At 36.7% G+C, this 20,584-nt stretch overlaps 1 protein-coding gene across 1 annotated transcript in view; it reads right to left on the bottom strand.

Annotated features, from left to right (window-relative positions):
* Positions 1-20,584, bottom strand: part of TBX20 (T-box transcription factor 20) — a 48,439-nt gene that overhangs the window by 8,842 nt on the left and 19,013 nt on the right. Inside the window, exon 6 of the mRNA XM_055590422.1 lies at positions 17,240-17,316. Within this exon, the coding sequence (XP_055446397.1) occupies positions 17,240-17,316 (77 nt within the window). The remainder of the gene's footprint in view (positions 1-17,239; positions 17,317-20,584) is intronic.

The raw sequence follows: 20,584 nt of genomic DNA, 5'->3' as shown, positions 1-20,584 counted from the left end.
TATGGCTGATTCTTATTGATGTATGACAGAAAACCACAAAATTCTGTAAAGCAATTATCCTTCAATTAAAAAATATTTTAAATCTCACTAGGATTATGTGATACAGGCTTTAGACATTAGTCATCCTTGTTACTCATTTCACTTTTGTTAAGTAGTGCAGGTAATTCATTTTCTATTCACTGGAAACTTCTTGCCAATTATCTTTTACATGTGTTGGTTGTAGCAGAGATGTGAAGGACTTGGTATATATAATTAAGTCAATACTAGACTGAACTCAAAGAATAAACAAAATAATATAACTTAAAAAAAAGATTGAATGAATTAAACACACAGAGTTTACATTGGCATTTGGCATATAATAAGTGCTCACTAAATGTTTATAAGTAACAAAATTAAGTTACTATTAAGTATCAAAATCATATTTATAAAGCTGGCTACATAATCATAATCATTTTAAATTAAATTGAGACTTCTAGTCGCTATAACATGCTATGCTTCATTTAAACCGTCCTATAATATATATGTCACAGAGAAAATTAAGTAAAAATTAAATGTTATTTCAATTTACATTCTAACTTTCTCTTTTTCTAAATATAAACTGGAAAAAAGCTGCATTCAGGGATAAAATGTCAGATTCATTAAAATCAAATCTAATTTATAGGAAACAAAATATTTAAAGTTATCCTTGATCATCAGTTTTCTCATGTTTATATCATGTCTTACTGAGCCTTTATAAATAACTGCTTGTCACAATATTTTTCTGAAGATTTATGCAGATAATGTTATAAATTACCATTAGATAATATATCAATATTTGTTGCTTCCACAAAGTACTTAATAAATGAAAACTTTAGATAATATAATTGAAGATGTATTATAAATCATTAATTTTAATTTGAGAACAGAAATACACAATATATTTTGGAAAAACAAAGTAATTTTAATCTTTTTAAAAGCTCTTTCAGATTTTAGTTTATTTTTATTTATTTGACTTAATCTTACTAATTTTTCTTTTCAATAGTAATCTGCATTTCTGGTTTTATATCATTATTAGCAACTTAAGTAAACTGTACCACTGTGGGGGAAAAAATAGTTTCCTAAGTCTAACCTTTGTGACTAGAACAAAGGTCCCAAGCAAAGTACAGATTATGCAGCCTCTAAAAATAAACTTTAGTAAATTGTGAGGCAGGGAACAAATATCCTTGTACAGATAGAAAGATACAAGCAAAAGAAAAGGAGGATAAATTATGACCATGAATCAACTGTGAATAACTTTGGTACTCTATCACATTCACTGGTTTGTTTGACACTGTTTTGTAATATAAATGTTTCCTCTTAGAAGCTGTGAATAAATGAGTAACATTTTAAATGCAGGAACATAGCTTTCTAGTTAAAAGAGTTTTGTTGTAACTTCTTATCATTCCGTTAAAAGTCATCCCTTCCTTTCTGTGGTTATTGTCATCAGACTATTTCAATTTACTACATTAATAGATTTTATTTAAAAGCAGGCTTTAACCTGGTTACCAAACAAAATAACTTTCATTTTATACATACAGTCTCTTACACTAACTCTGTCTTCATTGGAGATGATGAAAAAGAAGTTTCTTTAATAAGAAGCCGTGTAATCAGACTCCTTATCTGCATCTGGTCTCTGCCTTCTCCCATTAAATGAAGGCATAGCAGGGAAATGGTGGGCTGGATAGATGATCTCTAAGATCTATTATGGCTCTAACAATTTATGAACCTACAAATATATAAATAGAAGTAAAAATTTTAAAGGGTCATTTTGAAAAAGTCCAGTACTAGTTGCAAAGAACCCTGAGTTCTAACCCCAAATCTTGTACTGACAAATTCTGTGATCTGGCAGATCACTCTCTAGGTCCCACTTTAAAAATAGTTAAAAATCTTTTTGTGGTTCTTTTTGTCTTTAGTGTAGATGCTACTAGAGTGTTTTTGTTTTGGTAGTCATACCACCAACCTAATGATACACATTTAAGTTCATGTTTTATTGTATTTTTTATTTTGGGGATTTAAAAAAGCATAATTTTATTATATGGTTATTTAAGAAATGATTTACATCTAGAGCACATGGCATATTCAAAGGCAAAAAAAAAAAAAAAAAAGAAAAAAAAAAAACCCAAATACACTCTAGTAGAATCTACACTAAGGACAAAAATAGCCATAAAAAGATTTTTAACTATTTTTAGTTGTCACATTGTTGGAGATATCTAGACATACATGTTCGGAGATTGCTATACTTCTATATGCTATGGGATAAAGCAAAGGAGCAATGACAGAATATTCTGTCATAATTCCTGGTGTCACTGAGAACTAGAGGCTCAGCATGAATGAAAAGAGATATAGGTGTAAGGTCAGAGAGGTTCAGTAAAAACCTTATCATTCTGAATAGAAGTGGAAAGGATTAGTATGCACTCAAGTAGGATTTTACCTTTAAGGTACATGTAGGTATACACACACACGTACCCTTCAAATGAGAACAGAGTCTGTCTGGGGAGAGGAGGATTCTGAGAGGTGGAGACTCACATTTGACTTATTTAACGTTTGAGCACTGGATTTTTACACATTTAAAATATCATTATTTTTCTATTTTATAATGCAAGTTTGGGAAACATTGGGAAAAGTATTTTCTACTTCCTTAATAATAAACTCGATTGTGTCTTGGAAGCTTTTCTAACACTTACTTTCCCAAATGCCTTTTATACTGTTTTCTAAAGGCCCTGCAACTTTCTAGTACTCTGAAAGAGAAAAAAAAATTACAACCTATGTTTCAATTATTCATAATTTCTGAGGCACAAGACAGAAGATATATAAAAGCGGCACAGATATTAAAATGTATAGACACTTTTAAAGTATGCGTCTCCAGGTTGTCACTTTGTCATCCTGCTCTGCTGTCTGTCTTCTGGCTTGAACCACAGGTGCTAAAATGACCCCAAGAACATGTCTCAAAAACTGCCACTGTAAAGACAGAAGGAGAAAGTACTGGCAGAGATCACCTCTCACCAGCTGTGTCAACTAGCATCACCACGTGGGCCTCGAAATGAAATTCTGAGTCTCTTCATTTTAAATATCATCCTAAGAAGGTAAAATTTCTGGGTAGGAGTTTTCCTTGCTGCCATCATTTCCATAGGCCCTTACAGCTCTAAGCCTGGGATCAGCAAATTTTCTCTGTAAAGGCCAGATGGGAAATATGTTAAGCTCTGTAGGCCTTAGGATCTCTGTCATATATACACAGCTCTGTCATTGTAGCCCGAAAGCAACCACATATACATAAATTAAAATACATAAATTGAAAAACGTAATTGTCCTTTAATAAAAATTTATAGACAATGAATTTTAATTTTATATTATTACATGTCACAAAATGTTATTTTTATAACTTTTTCAACCATTTAAAATGTAAAGACCATTCTTATCTTGAGGGCTATACCAAACAGGTGGTAGACAATAGGGTTTTCCAACCCCTGCTCTAAGCCATTTACCATATTAGAGATGGGCCCCACTTACCCCACACAGCTCTTATGAAAACTTTACTGCCTCAGAAACTCCACAAGCCAGCTTAGAGCTATGTTAGAACCAACACTACTTTCTTTCTGGTACCAGAAGTCCTTATTTCCTGTGAACCTCTTTAGCAGATCTGCCAAAAAATAATTGATGCTCCATTGCCTGATATAGATAAAACTATAAATTTTCAGAATATCAAATTTGCAACCTTGTTTCCAGAAGTTTTCTTCTTTGGCTAAACTAACAGAGAGTATTTGAGCTCTGAGCAAAAGGACCTGATTCCCATTGGGCTTGTGTCCAAATTTCATGTGTTTGCAAGTTTTGTTCAATGCCAGGGAGTTTTAAACATATTTTATAGAGACTCTCAATATGAATCCTGAACCACTAAGGTGAGATAAGCCCATGTATTTAATTCTCTGCCCCCCTGACGTGACTGAGAAACCACGGTGGCGTGCCAGCTGCAAACTGACATGTCAGTCACGGGAAAGGACGTGAAGAGAGCATCAAACAGCCTGGGTTCGTTGCTCTATACGGAGGAAGGGTACCTGGGGGCAGTGAGGGTGCGTGCAGTGGGGAAGAGATGAAAAGCCCTCTGTCACAGCTTAACCTAAACCCCACCTTGGAGCAGCAGAGATCAATGATAGAGGCAGGTCTTTGAGCAGCTGATGAGAAGCAGATTCTCACACTGCTGGAGGCTTTGAGGAAGGAATCCCACAACAGCACGCTCTCAGCTGCACACCGTGGCTTTGGCACACTGAAAGGTGTGGGGCCAGTGACCACCACGGGCTCTGGAAAAGGGCCATGAGGTTGCTTTGTTGGGCATGGAGAGGGAGCTGCTGATTTCTAGCTACTGAGGCAGACAGGGTAATTTGATCAAAGTTAATGTAAAGTTAAAACTCCCTTTTCCAAGGCTATCTCCTATCTGCAACAACTTCCTAACCCGAACAGAATAATTATATTTCCACATGGGCATACTCACAATAAATTTATAAATTATTACCCCTTTCTCAGTCTGCACCTGAAAGATTTCATAGATTCACATGGTTTTATTCACAGTTAATCTCAGCTCCTAACACTAAACAGACACTCCATTCTATACATGAGCTAGAGAAAGATAAGTGGACATTACAAAAATACTCTGCAATCCAAAAGAAGAAAACTAATTTTAAAAAACGTAACAAGCAATCTCTTTTGAAACTGCCTTGTTCCAAGAAACAGGGAGAAGTATTTTAAGTCTCTAACTGTACTTTCAAGTTTTTAGTGAGATTTAAGAACACCCTGTATTGATAAAGCAGGACTAGCAGACATGAAAAGGAAACAGTTCGGAAATGTAAAAGTATACTTGAAAAATGACAATATAGTAACTACCACATTTTAGAAGAACTCAATAAGGAGAGCAAACAAAATACCTGATGCCATGGAAAACAGACTCAACATATTAGAAGATTCATATAAGAAATCCTTCCAGTATCAGAGTAAACAGTTAAAAAGATAAAAATTATTAAACAATAGATAAGAGAAGTAGGGGATTGATGTAACATATATACAATAGGAATTTTAGTATGTCTGAATAGAGCAGACAGATTAGAAGCCAGAAGAGGAGAAAAAAAATTTTCTTGAGATGAGAAACAACTTGATTTTTCAAATTGAAGGGCTCAATTATATTGTAAATACTAATGAAAAAAATTTACAGTTAAATACTGGTACAATTTCTGAATTTCAAAGAAAACTTTCTAAAAGCATATTTTATCAGACAGAAAAAAAAGGCAACTTTCCCACAATGGAAAGTTTCCCGCAGTGGGTTTAGCATCAGCTTTTACCCTATCTACAGTATTTAAAAACTAGACAACAAAGAAAGGTTGAAAGAGTTCTGAGGAGAAAAGCTGTGACCCTAGTCAGGTTTATGATAATGGCAACAGATCCTCTCAGATATATAGGAACTAATAAAGAGAATAACCCATATCTCCTTCCTCAACCAATTACTCAACATTTATCAACAGCTGAGAATAGCCTGAACACAATTTCAGTAATGAGTACAACAGAAGTGAACATTAAACAGTGAAATGAATAGGACTAGAAGTAAATTGAAATGATTGCAGTTGATGGATTTCTGATCCTTACATTAAGAAAAAGAATTTAAAGAGAAGATGAAGAAGATACATGAATAAGAAGCTGGACTTTAAGTCCCAGATTATTTAAAACAAAACTATAGGTTGAGGGAGGGGCACTACAAGGAAATAATCACATAATAAATATCTCCAGTATTCTGGCCTGGAGAATTCCATGGGTTGTACAGTCCATGGGGTCACCAAGAGTCGGACATGACTTTCACTTTCACTTCAGTTTCAAATATCTCCTATTTTACAAGAAAAGAAAATATATAGTTTCATTCCTAACAATAACATAGAAATATCAATTTTACAATTAAGTCTTTCAGAATTTAAAAGCATATTTAAAAGAAATATAATGAATAAGAGAAAGGACTTTGGTTTCAGACAAACCAACCTGGGTGTGAGGCTCAGCTGTCACAAATTACACTATGTGAATTTGCATAAAGTATTAATCTCTTTAAGCTCCAGCTGAATAGGAATGATAATCATTCTTTATTATAGAATTATTTTGAAGTATAACTGAAATAAAATGTGTCAACTATATAGCCCACTGCCTGTAACATGTGGTGGCTATGGAATGTTAACCATAATAAAGAGGAGGAAGACTGGATAAATTCAACAAAAGACAGGAAGAGAAAATAAAAGGTAAAGCGAATAGCTGAACTTAACAAACAGCAGAAACAGAAAGAAACAAAACAAAACATATCAGCAGGAATACATGTAATACTTGTAATACTTGGAGACAGACAAAATTTTTCTATTAAAACACAAAGACCTTCAGACAAGTTTTTAAAAATACACATACTCTATATGACATTTTACAAAAATACATATCATTATTTACTCAACAAATATTTGAGTGTTTACTATGTACCAGGCACTATTCCAGGTTCTGGGGATATACTAGGAAACAAAAGGCAAAGCACTGGACCAATCAGCTATAGGGGCTGCATATGTGAGTATAAAGGCCCTAACTGGGGCTGAGATGGACCTGGCTATGTAAAAAAAAACAAAAACAAAAAACAAGCAAGACAAAGGTAGATGAGTTCAGAATGATAACTGGGAGGGTCCGGATCAGACTCTATGGAACCTTCCAGGCCTTGTCTGGACTTTGGGTTTTACAGTGAACGGGAAGATGAGCCACTGGAGAGTTCTGAGCAAGACTGATGTGATCTGACTTTTTTTCTTAAAAGATCATTCTGATTGGTGAACTGAAAGCTGACTTAAGAGCAGTAAGAATGGACATAGAAAAATCAACAGAAAAACAGATGGTAGAGTCCTAGATAAGAGTGGTAGCAGCAGGAATGGTAAGAAGTAGTTGGACTTCTCTGGATATAGTTTGAAAAATTAGTCAACTGTAATTAAAAGACACTTACTCCTTGGAAGGAAAGTTATGTCCAACCTAGATAACATATTCAAAAGCAGAGACATTACTTTGCCAACAAAGGTCCATCTAGTCAAGGCTATGGTTTTTCCTGTGGTCATGTATGGATGTGAGAGTTGGACTGTGAAGAAGGCTGAGTGCCGAAGAATTGATGCTTTTGAACTGTGGTGTTGGAGAAGACTCTTGAGAGTCCCTTGGACTGCAAGGAGACCCAACCAGTCCATTCTGAAGAAGATCAGCCCTGGGATTTCTTTGGAAGGAATGATACTAAAGCTGAAACTCCAGTACTTTGGCCACCTCATGTGAAGAGTTGACTCACTGGAAAAGACTCTGATGCTGGGAGGGATTGGGGGCAGAAGAAGGGGACGACAGAGGATGAGATGGCTGGATGGCATCACTGACTCAATGGACGTGAGTCTGAGTGAACTCCAGGAGTTGGTGATGGACAGGGAGGCCTGGCGTGCTGTGATTCATGGGGTCACAGAGTCGGACACGACTGAGCGACTGAACTGAACTGAACTGATGTAGAAGTGAAAGTCGCTCAGTCGTGTCTGACTCTTTGCGACCCCATGGATTATATAATCCATGGAATTCTCCAGACCAGAATACTGCAGTGGGTAACCTTTCCTTTCTCCAGGGGGTCTTCCCAACCCAGGTATAAAACCCAGGCCTCCCACATTGCAGGCAGATTCTTTACCAGCTGAGCCACAAGGGAAAGTGAGAGATCAAGACAAGCCAGGAAGGGTGACTCCCAGTCTTTTGGCTGAGCAATGGGAAGGATGCAGCTGAGAAGGGAACTGTAAGAGAAGCACAGATGTAGAAGAGTGTGATTGGGCATCCTGTCATAGCTGTGTGAGATTTAAGGTACCCTTAAGGGAGAGGGAAAAAGAAGAGAGACAGCCAGAGCTTTGACTCGAGAGAAACCAGAACCAGAGGTGTAAATTTGACAGAAGTCAGCATATAAAGGCATTTAAAGGCAGGAAACTAACTGCTCATATCACTCAGGAAGGGGATGTGGACTGAGAAGAGAAGAAGTCCAAGGACTAAGGCCTGGACCATATTACTATCTTACAGATAGAGGACAAGGGGAAGAACCAAGAAGTGGATGGAGAAAGAATGGCCAGTGGAGTAGAATAAAAACCACAAATTAAGAGAGGTCTTGGAAGCAAAGAGGAAAAAGGGAGAGAATAAATGACAATGTCAAACGCCAGTAATAGGTGAAATAGGACTGAGAAGTGACCATTGAGCTTAGCAGTGGGGAGTTTACTGGTGACCTGGACATGGGTGGACTGGTGGAGTAGTAGATGAAACTCTAAAAGACAGGGTAGAAGAGACAAAGGGAAGAGAAGAACTGAGAAGAAAATGCACAGAACTCTTTTTAAGGAGCTTCACTATAAGAAGGAGGAGAAAACTGGGAGAATCAGTAACTCAAGAGACACATGGCATCAAGAGGAGGCTGTTTTTCACTTGACAAAAGAAATGTCAAGATATTTGTTTAATGATGCAAGAGAAGAGGGGTCTCTTGCTGTTAGAACAAAGATTTTTAAAAATTAAAAGGCAAATAAAACCAACAAATGTTAAGGTATAGCAATATAAGGTTAGACAAAGCAGAACTCAAGACAGGCATTAAATGGGATAGAAGTAAATGCATATCTGACTGATAAACTATGGAACAAACCAAAAAAGTAGTTAAAGGTAGTTAATTCACCCCAAGAATTCCCCAGATGAGTTTATGCACAAGATTGTAAAGGATCACTTCTTTGGATTTAAACTGATCAAGCAATAAAAAGCAGGAAGATATTTCAGTTCATTCAGACTAGCAGAAACCTGATACTAAAAGCTGACAAAGAAGGAAGAAGAAACAAAATGTATCTCTATTTATGAAGACTGATACTAAAAGTCTTAAGTGTTAATAAAATATGGGTAAATTAAATTCAGCAATGCATTACAAGAAAAACAGAATCCAGATAGGATGTATTCCAGAAATACAAGGATGGAAGGATAGCTCACCATAGACAATATGACTAGAATTAATCCTATTGTTATGTACAGTAGAAAAATAATTCAAATTGTCTCCATGCATGTTAAAAGAGCATTTAAATTCAGTAACATTCAGAATAGCAAAAAGTTCTTTAGGCATGGAAAGGTATTACTTCAGTATGATAAAGAGTATCAATCCAAAACCAAAAGCCAATGAAAACCATATATAGTGATAAAATACTAGAGGCATTACTAAATAAGTCAAGAACAAGAGAAAAATGCTAACTATCACAATTACATTTTAATAGTGTTCTGGAAATTTTAATCAATGTAATATAACAAAAAGACATTGTAAAAAGCATGAATATTAGAAGGAAAAAGATAAAATTGTCATTTTTGCAGTTGATAGGGAGATCTAAGTGGAAAACTCAAGAGACTAAAAAGAAAAATTATTAAAACTAATGTTTTCTAAGTTCAGTAAAATGGCAGGATGCCAATGACATATAGGAATCAATAACTTTTTATAAACTAGAAAATTCTATTTTCAAAAATAAGCCACCCCTAAAATAACCTTCTAGTACATGCAAGACAAAAGAAAGCTATCATGAGCCATATATGTAATTTTAAAGAGTCTAGCTGTCAAAGTTTTAAAAAGCAGATGAGATTAATTTTAGTAATTTATTTAACCCAATATATCTGCAAAATATTATTTCAGCATGTTATCAGTATCCTAAAACTACTGTTGAGATATTTTCCATCTTTTTCACACTAAATCCTGAAAATCAGTGTCTGTTTTTTGTTTTTGTTTTTTGTTTTTTTTGGTACTTATAGTACTTCTCAATATGGAATAGCCACATTTCTCCACTAACCATCTGTGGCCATTGGCTATTAAACTGGACAATGTAATTCTAATAAACCTAGCTATGTGCTTGAAAAACATGTGTAGGACTTACAGACTTGAAAATACCCTAACTTCTAAAGAACATAAGTTTCGTAAAAAGACAAACATATGATGTATTCCTAGAAGTCTCAGTACTGTAAAGACATCATTTTTCTCCCCCAAATCATTATACAAGTTCAATACAAGCCCAATCAAAATTCCAACGACTTTTTTTTTTTTTTTAGAAGACTGGACAAAATAATTCCAAACACTGGAAGTATAAATGTCAAACAGTATCAAGAAAATTTGAAAATGACAAGTAAAAAGATTTGGAGTTTGTCGTATCAGATACCTGACTCCTCTTTTCTCCTGTTGCCTGGTAATGTCTATTCTACCTTCTCTGTCAGTATTCAGCACTATATGTTTTCTAACATACTCCTTTCCCACTTACTCTATTTGTACAAAACAAAAACAAAAAACCTAACAGAAGAAACTTAATTTTGAACATACAAATATCTTCATAGTCATCTCTCCTTTCTCAGAAGTAATACCATGCGTTCACTTACTATCTTTCTTTCACTTAGAAAGTGTCCCTTCACTCCCCCAAAAAGAAAAAGAAAACACCAACTGACAGACTGTCTGTAAGCTATATTTACTATATGGCACTAGCAGATAATTCTCTCCCTGAACTAAATAGCTATAAATCAGATTATACTGAGAAACCCTTTTGGACTTTTGATTTACTTCTTAGCTGTCCATTGTAGGTATATGTACAAAACATCTAATGAAAATACCTTCTACTTTTGTTAATGACACTAGTTTTCTTTCACAAATAAGGGTGATGTTGTCCCTGGGAGTAAGGCTACATGTGAAGAATGTGACACATTCAGGTATCTCAACAGAACTTCATAAAATGGGAGTGAGAAAACCAGAATGGCTTTTAGAGTATCTACAAAGCTTGTGCAGATGTAGAAGGAATATTACTGTGAGTTTAGAGGTATAAGGCATACAGATCCAGTCCTAAAGGCATTTTTGTTTGGGTATCTCATACAGTAGCTGTAAATCTGGGAAAGGAAACTTGAAATCATTAAGGTCACATATTTATAACACCATATTCAATTAGGTTAGAAAAGTGCAATTTCTGTCATCATGTCATAAAAAGATGTGTTTTTCTCTCAGATCTCTTATTTTACAAAAGCTCTCTATATTGTTACAAATAGGGCTGTTTTCAATCAGTTACAAGGGGCAATTCAATTACTAGATGGTTTAGTGCAGTAACTGACTCCAGACTAATTTAATTTCTTTAGGTCTCCAAAGATCAATTGATCTGATTTGTTCCATCCCCAAAGGCTGTTTAGGAAAAATTCAGACTTAAATACCTGGAAATGAAATCCAAAACCTTGGCCAATTTCACACTACTTAGGTCATCTTGCAAACTTGCAGCTAGTCTCATAAGATGCTCTTTTACCCCTCAGACCACTGAAAGCTTCTAAGTTTCATGTACATGTGAGCTCCCGACATCAGGATGTTTATTCAGTTAAGTGGAAAATGTGGCTGCATGCATTATCAAGTCCGTCACCCTAAATGGCAGTCAGTCTGGGTACTTGTCTCTCATAAACATAAGTAAAACTTAAGGGGCTATTTTTATTCTAGAAGTATTTTATTAAGATCATTGAAAGTAACTTAGATGGAGTAAAACTATGCTCATCTCAGTTCAGTTCAGTTCAGTCGCTCAGTCGTGTCCGATTCTTTGTAACGTCATGCACTGCAGTATGCCAGGCTTACCTGTCCATCACCAACTCCCGGAATTTACTCAAACTCATGTCCATTGAGTTGGTGATGCCATCCAACCATCTCACCCTCTGCCATCCCCTTCTCCTCCCAAATTCATCATTCCAGGCATCAGGGTCTTTTCAAATGAGTCAATTCTTCACATCAGGTGGCCAAAGTTTTAAGAGTTTCAGCTTCAGCATCAGTCCTTCCAATGAATATTCAGGACTGATTTCCTTTAGGATGGACTGGTTGGATCTCCTTGCAGTCCAAGGGACTCTCAAGAGTCTTCTCCAACACCACAGTTCAAAAGCATCAATTCTTCAGGGCTCAGCTTTCTTTATAGTCCAACTCTCACATCCATACATGACTACTGGAAAAGCCATAGCTTTGACTAGATGGACCTTTGTTGGCAAAGTAATGTCTCTACTTTTTAATATGCTTTCTAGGTTGGTCATAACTTTTCTTCCAAGGAGCAAGCGTCTTTTAATTTCCTGGCTGCAGTCACCATCTGCAGTGATTTTGAAGCCCCCCAAAAAATAAAGTCTTGTCACTGTTTCCATTGTTTCCCCATCTATTTGCCATGAAGGGATGGAACCAGATGCCATGATCTTTGTTTTCTGAATGTTGAGTTTTAAGCCAGCTTTTTCACTCTCCTCTTTCACTTTCATCAAGAGGCTCTTTAGTTCTTTTTTGCTTTCTGCCATAAGGGTGGTGTCATCTGCACATCTGAGGTTATTGATATTTCCCCCGGCAATCTTGATTCCAGTTTATGCTTCATCCAGTCCAGCATTTCTCATGATGTACACTGCATACAAGTTAAATAAGCAGAGTGACAATATACAGCCTTGATGTACTTCTTTCCCAATTTGTAATCAGTCTGTTGTTGCATGTCCAGTTCTAACAGTTGCTTCTTAACCTACATACAGATTTTTCAGGAGGCAGGTCAAGTGGTCTGGTATTCCAGTCTCTTTCTGAATTTTCCACAGTTTGTTGCGATCCACACAGTCAAACGCTTTGGCATAGTTAATAAAGCAGAAGTATATGTTTTTCTGGAACTCGCTTGCTTTTTTGATGATCCAACAGATGTTGGCCATTTAAGCTCTGGTTCCTCTGCCTTCTCTAAATCCAGCTTGAACATCTGGAATTTTATGGTTCACATACTGTTGAAGCCTGGCTTGGAGAATTTTAAGCATTACTTTCCTAGCATGTAAGATGAGTGCAATGGTGTGGTAGTTTGAGCATTCTTTGGCATTGCCTTTCTTTGGGATTGGAATGAAAACTGACCTTTTCCAGTGCTGTGGCCACTGCTGAGTTTTCCAAATTTGCTGGCATATTGAGTGCAGCACTTTTACAGCATTATCTTTTAGGATCTGAAATAGCTCAACTGGAATCCCATCACCTCCACTAGCTTTACTCATGGTGATGCTTCCTAAGGCCCACTTGACTTTGCATTCCAGGATGTCGGCCTGTAGGTGAGTAATCATACCATTGATTATCTGGGTCATGAAGATCTTTTTTGTGTAGTCTTCTGTGTATTCTTGCCACCTCTTCTTATATCTTCTGCTTCTGTTAGGTTCATACCATTTCTGTCCTTTATTGTGCCCATTTTGCATGAAATATTCCATTGGTGTCTCTAATTTTCTTGAAGAGATTTCTAGTCTTTCCCATTCTATTGTTTTCCTCTATTTCTTTGCACTGATGACTGAGGAAGGCTTTCTTATCTCTCCTTGCTATTCTTTGGAACTCTGCATTCAAATGGGTATATCTTTCCTTTTCTTCTTTGCGCTTTGCTTCTCTTCTTTTCACAGGTATTTGTAAGGCCTCCTCAGACAATCATTTTGTCTTTTTGCATTTCTTTTTCTTGGGGATGGTCTTGATCACTGCTTCCTGTACAGTGTCACAAACCTCTGTCCATAATTCTTCAGGCACTCTATAAGAGCCAATCTATTTCTCACTTCCACTGTATAATCATAAGGGATTTGATTTAGGTCATACCTGAATGGCCTAGTGGTTTTCCCTACTTTCTTCAATTTAAGTCTGAATTTGGCAATAAGGTGTTCATGATCTGAGTCAAAGTCAGCTCCCAGTCTTGTTTTTGCTGACTGTATAGAGCTTCTCCATCTTTGCCTGCAAAGAATATAATCAGTCTGATTTTGGTATTGATGATCTGGTCATTTCCATGTGTAGAGTCATCTCTTGTGTTGTTGGAGAGGGTTTTGCTATGACCAGTGCGTTCTCTTGGCAAAATTCTATTAGCCTTTGCCCTGCTTCATTCTGTACTTCAAGGCCAAATTTGCCTGTTATTCCAGGTATTTCTTGGCTCCCTACTTTTGCATTCCAGTCCCCTACAGTGAAAAGGACACCTTTTTTTGGGTGTTAGTTCTTGAAGGTCTTGTAGGTCTCCATAGACCCATTCAACTTCTTCAGCATTACTAGTCGGGGTATAGACTTGGATTCCTCTGATATTGAATGATTTGCCTTTGAAATGAACAGAGACCATCCTGTTGTTTTTGAGATTGCATCTAAGTACTGCATTTTGGACTCTTTTGTTGTCTATTATGGCTACTCCATTTCTTCTAAGGGATTCTTGCCCACAGTAGTAGATATAATGGTCATCTGAGTTAAATTCACCCATTCCAGTCCATTTTAGTTTGCTGATTCCTAAAATGTCAATGTTCACTCTTGCCATCTCCTGTTTGACCACTTCCAATTTGCCTTGATTCATGGACCTAACATTCCAGGTTCCTATGCAATATTGCTCTTTATAGCATTGGACTTTACTTCCATCAGCAGTCACATCCACAACTGGGTGTTGTTTTTGCTTTGGCTCCATCTCTTCATTCTTTCTGGAGTATTTCTCTACTGATCTCCAGTAGTGTATTGGGCACCTACTGACCTGGGGAGTTTATCTTTCAGTGTCCTATCGTTTTGCCTTTTCATACTGTTCGTGGGGTTCTCAAGGCAAGAATACTGAACTGGTTTGCCTTTCCCTTCTCCCGTGGACCACATTTTGTCAGACTCTTCACCATGACCCGTCCACCTTGGGTGACGCTACATGGCATGGCTCATAGTTTTGTTGAGTTAGACAAGGCTGTGGTCCATGTGATCAGATTGGTTAGTTTTCTGTGACTGTGGTTTTCAGTCTGTCTGCCCTCTGATGGAGAAGGATTAGAGGTTTATGGAAGCTTCCTGATGGGAGAGAGGGACTGAGGGGGAAACTGGGTCTTGTTCTGATAGGCAGGGCCAGGCACAGTAAACCTTTAATCCGATTTTCTCTTGATGGGCGGGGCTGTGTTCCCTCCCTGTTATTTGACCTGAGGCCAAACTATGGTGGAGGTAATGAAGATAATGGTGACCTCCTTTAAAAGTTCCCATGCACACACTGCTACAGGCAGTGCCCCCAACCCTGCAGCAGGCCACTGCCGACCCACGCCTCCGCCAGATGCTCATCTAGTAAAATATAATTATTTTACGTGTTCAGATTTTGAAAGTGCTTTCATAAATGTCATCTTACATGGTCCTCATAATAAAGTGAGCAGTGTTATGTTCTCCATTTTCTACATGAGGAAACAGACTCAGGGTAACTTCTGAGGATCACTTAGAAGTGATCTTCCTTAACTTACTTACTTAAGATCTTACTTAAGTGATCTACTTAACTTAGGTAACTTCTCTAGGATCACTCAGCCAGGGAAAGGCAGAGCAGGGACTCTAACCCATGGCTTTGTCTTCATATACCATGCTCAACCCCTGACCTGAAACAGAAGACATGAGGCACACTATAAAAACACATCACTACTGCCCCACTGAACCACTGTCTTCATTTTTGCCTGATACCTGATTAGAAAGCAGAAAAAATTCACCTATTATAATCCCACCTGCATAAATCCAGTGTGAATCAGTGCCTTTGGCACACTAGAAACAGGAGATGAGAAAGATCACACCTAAATGGAAGTAGCCTTTTTAAAACACCTCCTGGTGGCTCAGATGGTAAAGTATCTGCCTACAATGTGGGAGACCCAGGTTTGATCCCTGGGTTGGGAAGATTCCCCTGGAGAAGGAAATGGCAACCCACTCCAGTATTCTTGTCTGGATAATCCCATGGACGGAGGAGCCTGATAGGCTACAGTCCGTGGGGTCACAAAAAGTCTTTGTAAATGTGGATTCTTTTGTCACCCATACTGCTGATACCACTTTCTCACTGATTTGGATTTTATGGCCTATTTGCATGCCTATGTTCTACTTAATCGAAGAGTTACCTCCTTGCCATCCATTTTGCAAGGGATTTTCAACCACAAGCTCAAGTTCCTTTCCCTGATCTCACCCTCAATCACTTGTCAGGCTCTTCAACTAACTAATCTTTTCTACTCAAATGCCTGCCCAGTTTTCAGTCTCTCCTGGTGGATTCTATGCCTCCTCACTGAGCTTCTATATCTTTCCCCCCCAAATCAAAACCACACCTTTATGCTCTGGCATTGGGAAGGATGATGGAAGGATCAGACAAATGTTGCTAAAACTTATAATAATCCTTTAATTTGAGTTGCCAGGACAGGAAAGAGAAGTGCTGAGGTCAGGACATATAACCATGTGGTAGGTAACAAAGAGTGTGACAGAACCATGTAGCAGTTGGTGGGGGAAATCACCTAAAGATCTGGAGATAAAATAAATCAGAGGGCTGGTAGTTAAGGTACTCCACCTGTCTGTAAAGATTCCAGGACATATAAGAGATTAAATACAGAGGATGAATAAATCTTATGATTTAATTATAAAATGGTGACTATTTTATAATTTAAATTTGCAAAGACAGTAGAATTTAAATGTGTTCACAAAAACAAAACAAAACAGAGTAAGTACAGAAAGTTGCATAGTACACTTACGGGTACAAATAATCAGGTTGAAAAAAATCTTTTCTTTGAAAAAAACTTGTTTTTACATTCACATTGGGCAAATATGCATCTCAATATAGTCATTACTCATCACATAAACAGTCTCACACTGTGTGAACCATTTCAGTTAAAAATTAGGGTAAATTACAGGCACATGATTGTCACTTGCCTTAAAGGTCCTGATATCCAATAGCCTTCCTATTAAATACAAGCATTCTACACTGTAGATAAAATATGCACCTTGATTTAAACTGCCTCTTTTTGCTTCAGAATTCCAAGCTACCTTTATAGTCTTTATGTTAGCAAATATATCCACTTTAGAAGGCAAAGGCTATTAAGATTCTATTTTCTCTGTGGATTGCCACTTAAGACACGAAGCTTAATATCATCAAGAGGACTGAGTCTTTGATAACAAGCAAGCCCTGTTTTTTGCCGTTGAATTAATGTCCTGTTCAAAGAAACCACTTCACTCAGAAATGGAGCATAGAATAGATCCAACTGCAGCAACTGTCAGAACTTCAGCAGTTGCATATCTGTAGGGTTTATAACTGGAAGTGAAGGTGGGGCAGAGAACAGGAGACTGTACAGAGTACTGGAGACTATATACAGTAAAGTTATGTCTCTTTGGTGTTGCAAGGAGTGTGCTCTTACAAACTAGTACTTTTATCTTATCTGAGCAAAAAAGTAAACAGAAAATTCTCATTACCTCTCAATGTCCGTGAGCCTGGAGGAGTCCCGGAATCCTTTGGCAAAAGGGTTACTATCTATTTTCAGCTTGGTTATCTGGAAAGGGAAGATGAGTAACAAAACAGTGTCATGTCTGTAGTCAAGGAAACAAAATCAGAAATAAAAAATTTGTTTGTTTTCCATCATAGCACCCCAAGAATGTCTAAGAATATCTTAATGTCACTTAGTATTGTGATAAAGATTGAAACTGCTAAAGAAATTCACAAATTTGGTGAATTGGTCAGAGAAGGCATAAAGGAAAAGGAAGTATTTGAGGACAGAGTATCTGTTCCTAAAACAGGCTGGAAGTCAATAAATAGAGACAGTTAGAAATGGGGGCCTTTTACGAACAGTGTGCCTGATGTGAGAAATATTTAAGAGTAGTGAAAGGCTAGAGCTGGACTAGGGAATGAGGAAACTGTCCAGAATTGGACAATACCCACCAGCATTGGTGGGTAATGGGGAATAAAAACAAGAATGTTGCCTCATGCCAACTTGACAGCCTCATTTGCTAATACCATGGGCACCTATATATACCACAATAGATACCCCAATAATAGCTTCATGTTCAAAACTGCACTGAAAAATATGACATAAATACATGATATAAAGTTTTCAGCATATAAATTTACCCCATTCCCCTTTCCATCTGACCAAATTAGAATCAAATTAATGGGTCTCCTGTTACCCTCCCATAAAATGTTACTTACAGATCTACGCTTATATGGAAAAAATTATTTCAAAAAATATTCTTATTTCCTAATAAGAATCATAGTCTGAAGTATTAAGTGTCTATGCTGTGCTAGCCATAATTCCCACAGAACACAGTATTAATGTAGAAAGATCCATTAAAACATATGCACTTCATGTTTCAGAAAAAATATATTAGATACAAAGAAAATAAGTAAATAAAGGAAACACTAATTAAAAGATACTTGACTTGCAAAATTCCTGAGTATTAGAGCTAAAAGGCATGGAGGAGAATGTAGGACACAAGTAGTTAGTATCTGAGTTAGAACCACAGACACCTTTAAAGAGAGTCATAGCTCATTTGTGTCCAAATGAGAGCCCGCATTCATCTTTGGAGAGAGAGAGAAACACACACTCAATAGTCTTAACCTGAAAAAAAGTTAGAGGTTGAGGGAGGCATGCCTTCCTCTTTCAAAGTAAATAGTAAACACAATTAAAAACAGAACAACAATCAACAACAGTTTGAAATACTGTTTTGCCAATACTTTTCCTTTGATCAGAATGTATCTACTGTTCACTTTAAACCATTAACACCTGAAGAATTGCTGTATTCATTACAAAAGAAAATCATTGTTTTTCTTTCTCAAGTTTTCTCAGTATGTGCTAATCAATGTGCAAACTACAAAAAGCTATATACCTCACTCAGAATAGAACCTCCCACACTGGCCTGGCCAGAGAGATGCTACTTCTCTATCATTAATATTGGCAAGTTGTAAGATTGATTCTTTGATATTAGTCTTTTTTCTTATACAAGTTATTTATTTCGATTTTCTAACATATTTTATTTATTTATTTAAATTTTATTTTTAAGGACACTTGGCAGTACCTCAGAAATTCTTATTTTTAGCCTATGACATTTACTCTAGAGCAGCCAAAAATAAAATTGCCAATTTCCTTTTTAGCTTAGTTAATGGAAAATGGTAAACAGTGAAGAAAATAACCTAGATAAGTAAGAAACCTGTTCTTACTGGACTGCAACAGGACTTTAAGTGTGCATAGAAAGAAATATACAGGAACTTCTGAGGCTGTCCCTAATGTATGGCCATCAATAGTTTGTAGAGAACCTCTCTCACACTCAGCCACCTCTTTAATTAAGGGCATGGATTTCTAAAGGGTGACTATTTAACTATTTTAACTATTCTTTTCAGACTAGGATTTAGTACTGAAGGTCAATTTTCAGGGCAAAGGCAAAAAATTTTGTTTGAAATAAATTATAAACATCTTATAAAGCCCAAGCAATTAATATATTCTAGGATTATAAATTATCAACAAGATTTTTGAATTCTCAAAGACAGGATTTTTTTCATCTCTTTCTACTGAATAATTATAAATGAAAATGTTTCAGATTTCTAAATTGCTTTATAGTTCATGAAAACACTTTCACAATAATTCATCAACAAAACTGAGAACATGCAGTTCCTAAAATTCCACAGAGCAGGCCAAGGGATACACAGCCGACCAGAACTGGAAGTCATTTAAGTGTTACTAAAGAGGGTGGCACCACATCCACCGCAGGTAGTGACGTTAGGGGCGAACCAAACCCAGAAATTTTCAAACTGAAACTGTGAGGTACATGAATAAAGTTAAGGCTCCTTTCAAGTTTAGTTCCTACAAGCTCATTTATAAGATTAAAAAGTGAATGGATTTGCCAGTGGATAAAATTTTCTGAAGACAAAAGCAAATAATATCTGATGGAGAAACAATTTTGAACAAAGTCCTTTTGCAACCATCCCTCTAAAATGTGAACCAGCTCAGGAATTCCCTGGCAGTCCAGTGGGTAGGATTCAGTGCTTTCACTGCCAGGTCCTGGGTTCAATCCGTGGTCAGGGAACTAAGATCCTGCAAGCCATGCAGCGCAGCAATAAATAAATGAAATACAATTTTAAAAAATGTGAACCACATCAAGCTTTCTTGAACCCAGGTCTCCCGCATTGTAGACAGACGCTTTACCGTCTGAACCACCAGGGAAGTCCTTCCTAAACTAAAAGAATATAAAGTATTATCTATATAATAACTAAAGACCTTCTATCCACTTTGTCCCTGAAAAGGATTTTGAGAATTGTATTTGTTGTTATTTGTATTTCCAAAAGGTAAAGACTATTAGCTTAGAATGTGATGATTGTGGAGTTACTGTAGAGAGGAAATATTTTCAGTGTGTGTTGTCAGCTAATGTGTCACCGTATCTAGTATTACCACCATAACTTTGAATGAGAACTAAATCCAATTCAGCACAGGTTTTCAGATTTTTTTGGAATTTTCTTTCATTTATTAGAATTTTTCTCTTTCTAGTATCTTTATAGTCTTTCTATCATCATCCCCAAGAGCATCAATGGTAACTTTTTTACTTTATAGTTTGATATAATTTCAAACTGTAGCTTCAAGAATAGTATATACAGCTAGATTTACCAATTGGTTCAGCAGTGATTTAAACTTTAGTGTGCTAGTTAGAGAAGCATCTCAGGACATTAACCCAATATTTACTTTCTCTATGGGCCATGTTACCTAATTCCTGTTATCTAATAATTACTTTTGAAAGTTAGAGGATAAAAGCTGAATAGATCTCTTACTACCATTG

Source organism: Bubalus kerabau, chromosome 8 (genome assembly GCF_029407905.1).
Source record: "Bubalus kerabau isolate K-KA32 ecotype Philippines breed swamp buffalo chromosome 8, PCC_UOA_SB_1v2, whole genome shotgun sequence".
Classification (NCBI taxonomy): Eukaryota; Metazoa; Chordata; class Mammalia; order Artiodactyla; family Bovidae; genus Bubalus; species Bubalus kerabau.
The sequence above is the reverse complement of the archived record's forward strand: the minus strand, read 5'-3'. Positions and strand labels throughout refer to the sequence as shown.